The 14740-nt window shown below is 35.4% G+C and overlaps 1 protein-coding gene across 2 annotated transcripts in view; it reads left to right on the forward strand.

The window, feature by feature from the left end:
- Positions 1-14740, forward strand: part of KIAA0825 (KIAA0825 ortholog) — a 432275-nt gene that overhangs the window by 173983 nt on the left and 243552 nt on the right. For both annotated transcript variants that reach the window (XM_036925703.2, XM_057493384.1), the window contains 2 exons: positions 7600-7710; positions 11839-12003. In XM_036925703.2, coding sequence (XP_036781598.2) covers positions 7600-7710; positions 11839-12003 — 276 coding nt within the window. The remainder of the gene's footprint in view (positions 1-7599; positions 7711-11838; positions 12004-14740) is intronic.

The following is a 14740-nucleotide window of genomic DNA, read 5'->3' on the forward strand; positions in this document are numbered from 1 at the left end:
ACACATAGCTGATAACTGTTGAGTAAACCTGGATTCTGAACCCTGCAGGAGGTTTTTGTGCCCTGCCCTTTCTATACAAATACTCATGCAAATCAAATCCTGGAGTGGGTGAGAGATATCTGGAAGAATTGTGCTCTGTCCACTGTGCAGTTGGATTAACCATGACATCCCAATGAACATTCATTTAACTGTCCTTCCAGCTAGGATGTTAAGGCTGATCATAGATTATTATATTCCTTCTCAAGCTAGTACAGTGCTTTTTACAGTGCAAGTACAGTGATTGACCAGTTAGGAGATAAAATGTGGAGCTCACATTAATCTTTATAATCTGAGCTTTCAGGCAAGGTGGCTATGTGACATGGACAGTATCTGACATGGCTGGAGTGTTACTCTAATGTAATCATTGAAACTCTCAAGCATGGTCCCTGAAGAGAAATGGTCCCTTGTTGATAGAGTTATGTAGAACAGCCTGGAAAATCAATTGCTAGCAAATGTTTCAACTACATTGATATAGCTACTAAGTACAGGAATAGCAATTAGCAGTGTTTTCTTACAGATAAATCCCATATGTACTTACCAATAATGTTACATCCACCTTCTGGTATGTGTAACACCATATCATTTTTTAGAGTCTTACAGTAACCAAAGGTACTATATTGTATCACCTTCAGTTGTGGTTCTTTCTGAGTGCAGAAGTACATTTACCCCACCTTCTCAACTATCTGTCATTTTTTGCAAAGGCTGTGAACAGTTTGATCAGGGTTATAGAGCAGGTTATATACTCTGGTATTGTCATATATTGAATTTTATTAGCTCCTTCAAATTCTTCAAAGGATGAAGTGACAATATTTACTAATCAATTAATTGACCAACTTATTAAGCTCCAGTAGAAGTCTTGTTAAGTTAGAAACAATATACGAATCTAATGAATTAGACGAAGATGGAAATTATTATGTACACAAAAAGAAATTTGTAGTATTTTTTGCAGATTTTCTTTTCATTTGATTAGAAGCCTCAGAATATTTCAGAATACCATTTGGTAATTTAGGAGAAGTTAGATCATATTTTTTGGGAAGCAAAATTTTAAAGTCAAGTCTGCTGAATTAGGTGTTTCAAGCAACACAACTATCTGTTTTTTAATGGGAGGTTTTTCTTCATGACTAGTGTCTTTTTTGTCTAATTGATGAAATTTAACTTTGTGTTAAATTGACTCAAGAATAAGAATAAAGAAATTTTAAGTATGTATTTTTTTGGGATTTTTTTTGTTTTTATTTTTATTTTTGTTTATTTATTTTTTTGTTTTTATTTTGGTATCATTAATATACAATTACATGAGCAACATTGTGGTTACTAGATTCCTCTCATTATCAAGTCCCTACCACATATCCCATTACAGTGACTGTCCATCAGTGTAGTAAGATGCCACAGAGTCGCTAGTTGTCTTCTCTGTGCTACACTGCCTTTACCGTGATCCACACACACACCATGTGTATCAATCATAATACCCCTCAATCCCCTTTTCCCTCCCTTCCTCCCCTTTAGTAACCACTAGTCCCTTCTTGGAGTCTGAGTCTGCTGCGGTTTTGTTCCTTCAGTTTTGCTTTGTTGTTACACTCCACAGATGAGTGAAATCATTTGGTACTCGTCTTTCTCCGCCTGGAGAAATTATTTCACTGAGCATAATACCCTCTAGCTCCATCCATGCTGTGTATTTTTTATTATACATATTTTAAAACGAGTTTCTTCATCCAATAAACAATTATTTAATTTTTTAGCTACATTTTTCTGTATAAACAATCATATAAAGATAAAAATGTGGAGTTTATCTCTTTTATGTCTGAAGCTTTTGGTTTTGCTCTACGAAAATGATTTATCAGAATTTCTATTTATTTTTAAAAGAATCAGCAGATCATATCTGGAAATAACTTTCTTGTAATATGAAATGCAACTTCACCAATGGTCAGAAAATATCAAAATTTAATAAATGAATGGTAAAATTTTAATTCACAGTATATGCTTTATAGGCTGCAAGCTTCTAGGAAATGGAATCATGTTTTTGCCATGGATGATAATTCCTCTACTATAAAAATATGTAGCATTTTGAGGGAGTGATGACATTGCTAAAACTTGATAAAAGCAAACTGATTTTACATGGTAGGTAGTTTATAACATTCTCTGGGTGCAGTTCAGTTGGCTTGAGAAGGTTAATTTAGTTGGTTTTTAATTTTTAAGGTAGGCCATCTTAAGTTGAAGAGAAAAATCCTGAGACAAAAAAGTCCATACATGATAGTGACACATAGTGGGGAGGTTTGTTTTGAACCCCTTCAATTGGTAGTATAAATTTTGCAGTGAGCTTTACCTACAGAAAATCAGATCTAATCTGACTTGACAGTGGCTGAAATATTTTATATTCTATCTCTCTGTGCCACCTAGAAGAGTCAAATATAACTATAGGAACATGTGTCTTCTTTATCAGTTAATGTGCTTCTAGTGCTAGCATGTAAAATGCTTTATTACAAGTGTTATATTACAAGTGATACTGTTATCATGAATTCATGTAGCATCCTTTTCCCAACAACTCAAAAGTGATTCAACATATTATTTCATTTATGACCCTTGGATTATAAGAGCCATTTTGCAAGTGAGGAAACTTAGATACAGAGGAATTGAGTAAATTACCCACTCAATATTTAAGTGGTCCTTGCTAAAAGATAGAAGAGCCATTATTTTGTGAGAGTATCTATTGTTTTTAAATGAATTCTAACATGAAAACTTAAGACTGTGGAGATATTTATTCATAGATATAAGAAATCATATTCTTCTGAATTAACTTCTAAAAATGTTTGGTTACTTGATTTTATAAAAACATTCTCTGTTCAACTAATATTTAGTGGGCATCAACTAGGTACAAGGCATTGCTCTCAGTTAGAGATACAATGGTAGACATGCCAGACTATATTGCCTTCATATTCAGGGGGATTAATTTCTGGGGAAAAGTAGGGAGGACAGGCCTTATAAACTAAAAAAATTTAAAAATTAGGCAAGTTCAACTGTTAATAAGTTGCTTGAAGCATTTTTCTAAAACAGAGTGCCTGATAAAATATTGACAGATTGTGTGATAAGGAAAGACTGCTCTGAAGAGTTGACCTCTACTGTTACTTATGAATTATTTGGGAGTAGGTGGAGGATGTCCTTCTGTAGTATTAGATATTTGGAACGTATGTAGACTTCCTTCCAGTATTCTAGAATGGGGGCCAGCAAACTTTTTCTATAGAGGACCAGGTAGCAAATATTTTAGGCTTTGTTGACCAAACAGTCTCTATCACAACCACTGAACTGGACCATCGCAGCATGACAGCAGCCGCAACCCAGGCATAAGGGAATCAGCGTGGCTGTGGAGGGAGGACAAGGTTTCCTGTGACTGTCTTAGCATCCCTGGCTGGGTCTGAAAATAGTTAAATTGAGAAAGAAAGATTAACAGGAGAAGAAGCATACAAATTTATTTAAGTTTTTTATGACATGGGAGCCCTCATAAGGAAATAAAAACTTGAAGAAATATATAAATCTGAGTATTTTTATGCTAGGATAGTCATAGGGAAGTATGTAGGTCAGGGAGTATGAGGTAAGTAGTAAATTGGGGGAAGCTTAGCAAGGCCTATTTGTTAGGATTCTTTTCAGCATCCTTTTGACTTTGGAGATAAGGATGTTCCTTTCCTCCTGTTACAAGGAGGGCACCTCTCACAGGACAGTTTAATGACCAGTTTCAGGGAAAGAAGGAGTGGTAAAGTCAGAAAGACCTTCCTGTTTCTGCTGTTTTCTCAAACTCCTTCAACTTAAAATATTCAGTATGCCAAGGGGTCATATCTGGGTAACATGGCCTAAGCCCCATCAGCTGTAATTGTAATGAAACTTTATTTATAGGCACTGAAAGTTGAATTTCACACAATTTTGTATATCACAAAGCATATTCTATTTTCAATTTTTTTTCAGCACTTAAAAATGCAAAAACCATTCTTAGTTTGTAGCCCACACAAAAGCAAGAATCAGGCTTGATTTGTCCCCTTGGCTGTAGTTGCCAATGCTTGTTCTAGAATATTGTGTGGCATCCAAGCTCCCATGGTGGGTTTATTACTTCTCTGCAATGTGTTCATCTGGAGAGGAGACCTGCACACAGCCCTAGTACAACCCTTTTGATTTCTCTCCCAAGGTCTGAGGAGACAAACCGCCAGATAGCTAGGCTTATTAGTATCTGCCAACAGAAGGAATCTCCCCTTGAAATAGCTTTAACTCAGTTCCACATTATATGGACATCTAGGGACTTTGTATTTATTGGGAGCACAGGTGGAGCTCAACACTTTTCGCTTACTCGCTAGGGCTGCCAGCTGCAGAATTTGGACCAATTAAACCACCTTGTTTCATGGTCATCAGACCTTGTCTACATCATGGACTTTTCTTGGCACAACCTGGTTAAAGAGAGAGTGCCCAGATAAGAATGAAAAATGTTAAGATGTTAAGTAGAAACCAGGCCATACTTGCTTAAATAAACTGAGTATATATAATTTGGAGAAGAAAAGAAGAGAGGAGGCTAGACAGCCATCTTCAAATATTTTAAGGCTTCATGTAAAAAAGAACAAAAATAGGCTGTCCAACTCAGCAAGTGGAGATGCCTGGGAATAAGTTAGAAGGAGATGGATTTTGGCTGTCAGTCAGTCAGAAAACCTGAATTCTCAACCTAATGTTAACTGAGGAAGTCACAGCTCTTTGCTTCTTTTGTTTATCTACTGAAGAGACTAGCTTATATCTCTGTAGTCCTATCTGATACCAGTGTTCTATATTTTTTTTAAAATGCAAAACAGTTTGGTAACTTGAGCTGTCCACCCAGCAGAGGGACTGTTGCTTTAAATGGTAGTGGATATATTCCCGCACTAAAAAGGATTAAAAAAGAAACTAGGTCACCATTCTCACAGATGCTACAGGACTTTTATTCATTCATTCATTCAAAGAATATTTATTCATTTATTAACCAAATATTTGCTCATATTCCTGTAGGGTACCTGCCAGCCATAGAATCTCATTATGTTTTTTAATCAGATAGTTAGAATTTGGTATAAATCTGTAGGTTAGAAATCAAAGTTTTTAAGGACCTTTTTGGACTGTGCTTTGTTATTCTTTCTCATGTCTACTACTAAAGCAAAAATTCCTCTTTGCTCCAAAAATGACTCAGTTAAATTAAAATTAAATCCAACTTTGGTGACCCAATTAGCAGTCATTTCTTTTCAAATTGATAATCTCCTTATGCAGAAAAGCCCTGTGCTTCTACCTTGCTTCCTATTCCTTTTTTTGAGCTGCTCACTTTCATTTGCAAATCTAAAGGGTTTGAAGTTAATTTAAGAGTCTGTTTGCAAACATTAGAGCCCTGATTCCTATATTCAGTTTTATAGAATAATAGCCTTGCTAGATGTAAAACTAGGAAAGGGTTTCATGGATAAAAATGCTTACAAACACAAATACTAAAATCCCTTCTTGGAGAGTTACAGGGCTCATGAATAAGTAAAGGTGCTGAGAAATCACACAGGAAACAAAAAGTGTTTAATATTGTTGAAACCAGAACATATGCACTACCCATTAACATCCATGAAATGCACTTTGGAAAATCTTTATAAAAAGCATGGGGAAGAACTGTTGTAGATATAGCTAAAATTGTTTCAGAGAGGATTGCCTGTATACATTTACAAATATGTAGATAACACAAAATAATTTTTAAACACAGAATTGCCTGTGCATGCCATGTGCAAATCAACAGTCTTCAAAGAATTGGAACCAATTGTCCAATTATAAATCTCTATTGAGTGTAGCTATTTTCTTGGTGACTTACTGAGTACTTCTCTACTGTATTCATTGTCAGCTTCATTATTTGTTAAAAAATGGAGATAATATCCACTTAATAGAGTTTTTGTGTGGCTCAAGATAAATGGGAAAATGTATGTAAAACACTTAAAGACTGCTTGCCCAATTGTGGACATTCAGTAAGGCCTGTATCCCATCTCACCATAATCACAGTCCAGAATTTGGGACTGTGGGTATTCAAAAGAGGCTGATGATTCATGTTTATCTGGGGAAAAGAGGACAGAATAAGTTGAAAGTCTTGAACTTCAATTTTTATACAAGCATTTTAGAACATAAAGCAAGAAAATAATTCCCAGGAGAACAAATTTGGAAAGGAGGATCCCTGAAAAAGAATTTTTAAAAAATCTTCATATGTTTAAGACCCATTTCATGAGACTTCTTTTTCAAAAATTAAATTTTTGCCAAAATAAGAATAATTTGAGGAAAAACGTAGTAAGTCATATTTAATGAAAGCCTTTAGAGAAATGGCAGGTCTTTATATCTATTGTTAGCAGTTTATACAACAAACTGAAAACTAATTTTGAAATTGTATTTCAATTCTATTTTTGTTAATTTTCATAGCAAACTAGGCTGTGACATTTGTTTAGTGCTTCCTTAAAACAATTTTTATTTGATTTCCATCTCCTCCCACCTTTTTCTTGGGTATTAAGTTATTGGCCTGGTGTTTTAGGTTTGAGTCCTTATTTTACTTGCTGCATTTTCTATTCTTGTGTGTTCTATCTAATGCCTCTGTGTGATGTGTCTTCAGTGTCTTCCCTTTGGTTAGGGATGCTCGTTAGTGCCTGGTTAATCCAGCGTCCCTGGGCTCATGGCACGCTCTTCTATAGCATTGCTGCCAAATCCATTTTAGTGACTCAGCAGGAGCTTGTCATTAACATCCTTATAGAAAGTAAAGATTAAGCAGTCTTGGAAAGCAGCTAGTGTTCCACATATGTGTAAATCTTTGGTACCAAAAAACACAGTCTCCTGGTGGGCTGGTGGTCACTTCCTCACCTGACACCCCCACTTCCTTTGAAGCACTAACAAGTTCAGTTCTTAAAAGGGGTTTAAAATAATGTCTGCAGTGAAAAGGAGCCTTCAGTGTTACTGAAATGCCAATCTGTTTCCAAATCTTATGTTTGTTTATATAATGTATAAAACATTTGATAGATAAAGGAGAGGCAGATGGAATTCAAAATAGAAGCTTTATTATCGGTAAAATCTGAAACAGAGAATATAGTTTGAAATATGTGGCTTGCCCACATTGCTCTCCAAAATTAAACTGATCCCTCCATCTCCCCAACCACCCTGGCTCCCCTCTGACCGTCCACCAAACCACCAACGGAGCGGAAGCCCACGGAACCCCCTTGCAGTGGCAGAGCGCGCTCTGGTAGACCGCACAGAGTGAAGAGCGGGCCGGAGGCAGCGCCCCGCAGTCAGGCCGGCCCCAGAAGCGGAGCCAAGCACCCCGCCCCAAACTCACCACGGAGAAGTCTCTTTTCCTCTCTAACAGTGAGAACTGAGGAAAGATAAGGGTGTGACTTATATTAAAGGGGAGGAAAATACGAGAGTCCAAGCTAGGTTAGATGTAGATCTGATAGGAAAATTCCTCTTAGATAGAATTCTTGAGGTGAGGCTAAGTGGATGACATTTGTTTGAACAATGTATACTTTAGGCAGATTTAGAACTTACTGATCTTTATCTCTTTCACAGCTGAAGATCCCATAGAGACACATCTGGAAGATTATACATTAAATATGCAAATGTCTGGCCCAGAGGCAGGGAGAAAGGAAAAGGAAAGGGATGACCTGCATGTGGAGAAGGGTAGGAACCAACTTTAAACAGGTTAAAGTAATAGAACACTAGCTGAATCTTCTTGCAAGAAATAGGTGATATCAGAATGAAAAAGAAACAGAAGAATACCCAATAGTGTAGGTGATTCAAATGCTGAAAAAAAACAATGTTTGTGGATGATACCTTACACAGGTATTGGCTTTCACTAGGTTTCTAGGATCAAACCTTAGAAACATCTGGGATCTGCTGAAGATCACTCTCTGGCCAGGTCTTTTTAGATGGTGGGTAAGGTTCAATTTAGAAATTACCTTGGAATATTGAGAATAATAGGAAAGAGTCAGTCCTGATATGTAAGGCATAGGTAACATAGGACTTTCAAGGGCAGCCAGAGGAGTTAAGATTTAATGTATATTCTGGAAAGAGTTTTGTTTAAAACAAGAAGTAGAGAAAACGTAAACCATATTAAAAGTGTTAGGAACAAAGAAGAAGGGACAATAGGAAAAAATAAATAAACATTTGATTCATTATGGAAAAGGGGATGAGGAGAGAGATATCTGTTATGTATTTTGTTACATCTAACAATTCAGAGAAGTAATAAAAATTTACGAACAGTAATCTTAGAGACAATGATCGTGTCCTAGACAGAAATAGAGAATATACTAAGGAGCATGAAGAAGATCAGATATAGGGATGGAGAATTTGGAAACTTCTGCGATCTTTGAAATCAAAGGATAACAGAATTTCTCAGCCAGGCATAAAGCAATGAGGCTGGAAGAAGACTAAGGCCAAAGAGTTCCAGGGGGGTCCCCATGGGCCAGTGCCCCTTCCCTTCCACAACCTGTTTTAGTAACACTTTTATTCAGTCTTGATCCTTCATACATATATTGTCTATGCCTGCTGTTGTATTATGACAGTAGAGTTGAGTAACTGAGGCAGAGACCAAATGGCTTGCAAAACCTGAAATATTTACATCTGGCCCTTCATAGAAAAAGTCTGCCACCTTGATAGAAGTTTTATAAGATGATAAGAGAGTTACAGAAAAGATAAACCAATGAAGTGCCTGGAGGCCAAGAGAATATGACCTTAGAAAATTCAGAGAACAGAGGGTTTCCAAATAGATAAAAAAGACAACAGGGTAGAGATGAGGAGGATGAGGGTTAGGGGGAAAAAAATCTTGTCATGTTATGACTAGGAGGTAAATGTCATTCCAAAAAGTAATTTCTGGAGGGGCCAAAACCCAAACAAAAATACTCAAGGGAAATCTTCCTTCCTCCCTTTCTTCCTTCTTTAGTATTAAAACATGTAACTGTTCTAGGTGCAATTAGGAGATACCTAAAGGCAAGGTGCATATCCACTGAGAATCTGTACTAAAGATGTAAAGAGATAATGCATGTGAAATTGCAGAGTGCTACAAGAAATTAAGGTCTTTTGCAGTAAGGCAATAAATTACCACATGCCAAATACTTGGTTTGGATCGAGTAATTTGCATTCAGAGGTTACTGTCAATAAATTATCAAAGCAGGCTTTTAGAAGTTTGATATTCTAGCTTAATGCAAACAAAATAGGCAAAGTCTTACTACTTTTGTGACCTTGGGACAAATAACCCAATTTCTGTCAAGTTTACCTTTTTCATCTGTAAAAGTGGGCTAATTAGTACCAATTCCATGAAGTATTATGGAGATGAAAGAGATGTAAAGCAGCTCATGTGATGTTTGGCATAGAGTAATAACTTTGTGAGTACTCAATTTATTTTCACAAAGCTGGTATAAATCTGAATTCATAAACTTAAATACACAAGAGATATCAAAATCAGTTATTGTCTTCAAGTCAATTTTGTGAGGATTCTGCACCCCATCCTACCAGATTGGTGGAACATCTAACCCTTGGTATTCTTAGTATTCCAGGGTAGTGCCTAGGTCCCTGAGAGGGCTTACTGCCCATCAGTTATCTGGTCACCCTACTTACTGAACAGATACCCTTTATCGCTGTCCAAGTGCAGCAGTCAGGTGTGGCTTGAAACCCATGGTGAGGCTGAGAGCCTGCGTCAGGGACCCCGCTTCCCTCATAGCCTCACCCTCACAAGCCTCCTGGGGCACTGCTAGCAAGCAAGGTGTAGGTGCTCCCCATGCAGACCAGAGGCTCCTCTTTGCAGTCCCAGACATCTCCTCTCTCTCAGCCCTCCAAACTCTTGTCCCTGTCCACCTTCCAGGACACATAGGATTCCACTTTGGTATCATATGGTAGTGCCAATAATTTACCTTTTCCAACCCGCAAAAATGGCTATTTCATGGAGTACAAACTAATAACTATTCAATAGATTTATCTCTTTTCTTTTTTTAATGTTAAGAGGGCAACCAACTTCTGTCTATATGTACTTTTCAAATATCAAATAATGGAAGTAGACTACTTTATTCCAGAGCAAAGAAAAATAGAGAAAAATAAAAAAATAACATCTCATTAAAGTATTTGGTACATTTATACTGTAATAACAAAAACAATAGTAGTAATATTTTTGTTGTAATCATCCCTCACACGCAGCCCCTTTTCTCTAGCTGCAGCGTCATGTTGTGATTCACGGGACCTCAGATCACTGTGTTGTGTAGATCATCCAACTTCATCCCCTGCTCATTCAAACCAGTCACACTTTAGCCATGTTACCCTGTCTGGCTACTTATCTTCTCACCATTATACCAACTCTTCTGTCCTCCTGGGAGGTGCCCCCACCTCACGTTGTCATGCTGATAAATTTCTACTCCTGAGACATGGTCTTCTCAGTGGTTTCTCTGTGTTCTCTGAAAAAAATTTGCAAATACAGAGACATTACTCCATCTAGGTTCTCAAATAGTATCATCTCATCAGGAATGTTCTCTCTGTCTCTTGGTTCTACTTCTTACTGTATTGGATTCATTCTCAGTCCAGTTCTCCCCCAAATGGCTATTGGTAGCGTCCAGCCTACTTTCTACCTGCATAGCAACCCCAGTAGAAAGAGAATTCTATTTTACCAGTAGTTCCTGCAAAAAAATCCTGAGGAAAATTTTCTGGATCATATAAATCAAATCACAGAATTAAAATTATCAAGAGGAAATATGAAAGTTTCCAAATGAGTAAGAAAAAAGAAATGTACTCATTCCAAAATAATCTACATTATATTTATTCAAGATATTTAAAATACAAGAGACAAGATATAAGAGTTGTCATTATCTTTAATCCAATGAATATTTTTATATATTATGATATGGGCATATCATGCTAATTATATGAACAAAATAGGCATTATTGTTTTACCTTTCCAGTCCTATCTATAATGCAACAATATAGGAATTTACAATACTGATGTTTGAGGAAATCATAATGGAGCCATAGGAGGGCTGCAAAGGACAATTAAAATGGCTCTATCTTTGTGGGAATTCCTTAAATAGTTTTATTGAGAAACCAACTGATAAAGCTCTTCATTCTGAAATGATAGGGTCTATGAGTTTGAGTAACATTTATAAATTTATTTGTACAATTAATAGCATAATTCTGAGAACACTATAAATGTGAATTTTCCATGAAATTTGTGTTCTGAATAAAAGGTATAGTAAGTTCAGAACACAAATCCTAAAGAGAGATACAAAGATTCAACTAGTTTTAAATAGGTTTTAGAAGACAAAAGATTATGTATAGAAGAATTCTGTTTGGTGTTTAAGTTATAAATACATATATTCATTCATGTATATTTGTGTATAATACAAATGAAAATGCAATACCAAATATAGGCTATCACTGGTTGGTAGGATTTGATTAAAAGAAGTTTAATTTTCTTAGTTGTCTGGATTTATTTTACAATTTCTCAAATGAATGTGTATTACTTCTTAAATTATAAATTTTTTTTAAGTTTCTTTAAGAGAAAAATGAATTCGGACATAAAGGAAACTGGCATTGCTCTTTGAAGTGTCCCTGTGGACCGTCTCACAGTTTTTTCCCCCACAAATACCCATGATCATCTCAGAAACAATATTGGGTTAGATGTTCATTAATCTGAAAGGATATGGCATTTCTCTTATTATATAAATATTAGTTAAATATATTTTTGCTGCATTATGATAGAGTAAGTGATAAGAATTTAATCTTGTTTACTGATACCTATCTTACTAAATCATTTTTATTCTTTTCAAGAACAACTTTCTGATACAGAAAATGATCTGAACCAAGGATGCAGCTTGGTGGAAAGCATCTTTAAAGTATTACACCATTGCCATTTTTCTCCACATACATTTGGAAATGTTTTTGTGAGTTACATGGAAGAAGAACAATTATGGGACTTTTTATATAACATTCCAGGTATGGGAAATTACTATCTGTAAAACAAGTGTTTTATAGATACTTTAACATATCTTTACAGGTGTTTTAAAAGTTTTATTGATGTCAGTTTTGCTGAGTCTGTTATTTGTAAAAGTTCATCTTACTTTTTTTTTAGTATAAAGGTTTCTCTTAAGAATCTATCAAAATATGGTACATGGGGCAAGAAGAGGGAAAGATTTATGGGGGGAATTATGTAATTCAGATTTTCTTCTTTTTTTTTATTATTAGGAAATGTTCTCTCATAAAAATTTAATTTAATATTTACCACAGATTATGTTCTGCTTTTGAGCACGTAAGACATTAGTAAGATGTGAAAACATATTCTGTGATTCTTGGGTGCATTTATTCAAGAAACTGATAGTCAAAACTCTGGTCAGTTTTCTTCATATATAAAAGGTATTATTCTCATGACCATGATGCCTCTCTCTCCAAGACAAGCAAGCCTGTCATTGCTTTGGGGACAATATGTTTCCTCATCTATATTGTTGTTCTGCCTACAGCTAGAGAAGATGTTAAAGGCAGAGCAGGTAGCATACCTAAATAGGAAGCGTTCTTGGCTTGTCCCACCTTCAGGGCCAGGTGGAAAGATCCTCACATTGTTTTATCTTTAATATCCTGGCTTTAAATCTCCAGACTTATTACCTTGGGAAAGCGAAGGGTGAGAACTTAGACAATGGCTATCCTATTGGTTCATTAACCATTTTCATCATTTACATTTGACTTTCAACTTGTAAACTTTCTTATATATACTGTTTTGGAATCAACATTTTCATAAAATATTTCCTAAGATGTATATAAAATATCTGACTTAAATAATCATGGTTTTATTTTTCCTGGACTTTTTGAATATCCTCTAGACATTACCTGATACCTTTTTAGCTATTTTAAAGTCATTATGTTGCATATTCTCTAGGTCATTATTCCTGCAAAATACCAATAGGTAACTTTATCTCATGATTTCAACAATCTGAACCTATCACTTAAGAACTCCATAATAATTATCTCCTTGTCAAGTTTTATCTCCTAGTTTCCATGTATTCCTTCACTGTTTTCTCTTTTCCCAAAGGAGGGGCCATTTTCTAGTTAAAAAACGGAATTACTTCATCGTAGACTTTATTAAACTGAAAGAAAAACAACCCTTCCCCCCATTTTTAGTTGTTCTGGTGAAGTAAGAACTGAATTCTCTCACAAGATTATAAAGAATGGGTGATCCACATGCTTCAACCTTTATTTATCCTTCAACTCTTAAGTTCTTGAACCATTTTGATACTCAGAACAGAACTATAGTGAAAATGACCTAGAAGATATCAATGGACTGCAGGTGCTGGTGCAAGAAACCAGAACTGCTACCTGCTCCTAATTAGTCTTCTCTTCTTGTACACATTGAGCAATCCTCCTCCACAGGGTCAAACAAGTCCGCTGGAACAGGTATTACACATATTCCTAGAGCCCAAATTGTATGAGGAGTCTCAAAGGGGCAGAATTTCAAATTGTTGAAACATCCTCATCTTTGTACAAGTTGTTTCTCTATAAACATTACATATTCTCTGGAACCTAACAACTTTCACTGGTCGTGACAGAATGTACCTTTGTCTTTTCTCTATTTAAGCCTTTGCAAAAGTTTTCCTATTCTTCTGTTACCAACCATGGTTATTGTAAAACCCTAACAAAATAATACAATATACTAATTCATAACAAAATTAAGCCTTTTACTATAATTTAGTTTAACTTGAAATAAATCAGGTTTAAAGGAAATACACCAGAGACATAATAATAATCCCACAATATTTGCATTTTACCACTAATAGATCTATGTTTCAGTAAATATAATTAACCTATTCAGCTAACTAGAGTACATTATTTTAAAACTAGTACATTTTCCTCTCCTGAAACGCTGTCAGTGATTGCATTATAGCTTACCCATAAAGTGTCACAGTCTTACTATTTTAGGGTGGAAAGGCAAGGATGAAGTAGCCAGTATCCTCATCTTATTGCTGAGTAATGGAAATGTTTAGAGACTTGACTAAGATTGTCCACTGATTAAGTTGCAGAATCAGAAGAAACCAAACCTGACTCATAGTCTATGTAATTTCTCTATTTTTTTCTATTGGACTAAATTTTTTAAAATCTTTGCATTATGAACATAGGACTGTAGTAATGAAATGTATAATCTGATTTTGTAATTAGAAGCCCAACACTTAACCCCTTAGAATAACATAAGCTGGACGTGGGGAATAAGAGTGAAAATATTCTTTAAAAAAATACAAAGGATAGAAATATAAAAAATAATTAAGTTGAGCAATTCACATGGGCATTTCAAAGACCAATACACTATATGAGAAGTAGATTTGGTCACAGTCATTCAAGCTTTTATCCTCAAAATAGGTGAAGTGAACTTTAGCTGGGCAAATGAAAGTATCAAAGCATAAATTACTTCATTCTTCAGTCCTTCTATTCCTTGATTCTCTTTTTCTTCTAAGAGATAAATGTCTTTAATACATCCCATGAGTTAAACTTTATAAGAAATTACCAAACTGTTTTTCAATGTAATCATGTCTTTTTACATTCCCACCAATAATCCATGAGGGTTTTGGTTGCTCTATACCCTTGCTAACACTTGGAATTGTCTTTTTGATTTTAGTCATTCTAAGGGATATATAATATTATCTCATTGTGGTTTTAATTTATATTTCCCTGATAACTAGTGACATCAAAC

This window comes from Manis pentadactyla, chromosome 2, assembly GCF_030020395.1.
Source record: "Manis pentadactyla isolate mManPen7 chromosome 2, mManPen7.hap1, whole genome shotgun sequence".
In the NCBI taxonomy this organism is placed as follows: domain Eukaryota; kingdom Metazoa; phylum Chordata; class Mammalia; order Pholidota; family Manidae; genus Manis; species Manis pentadactyla.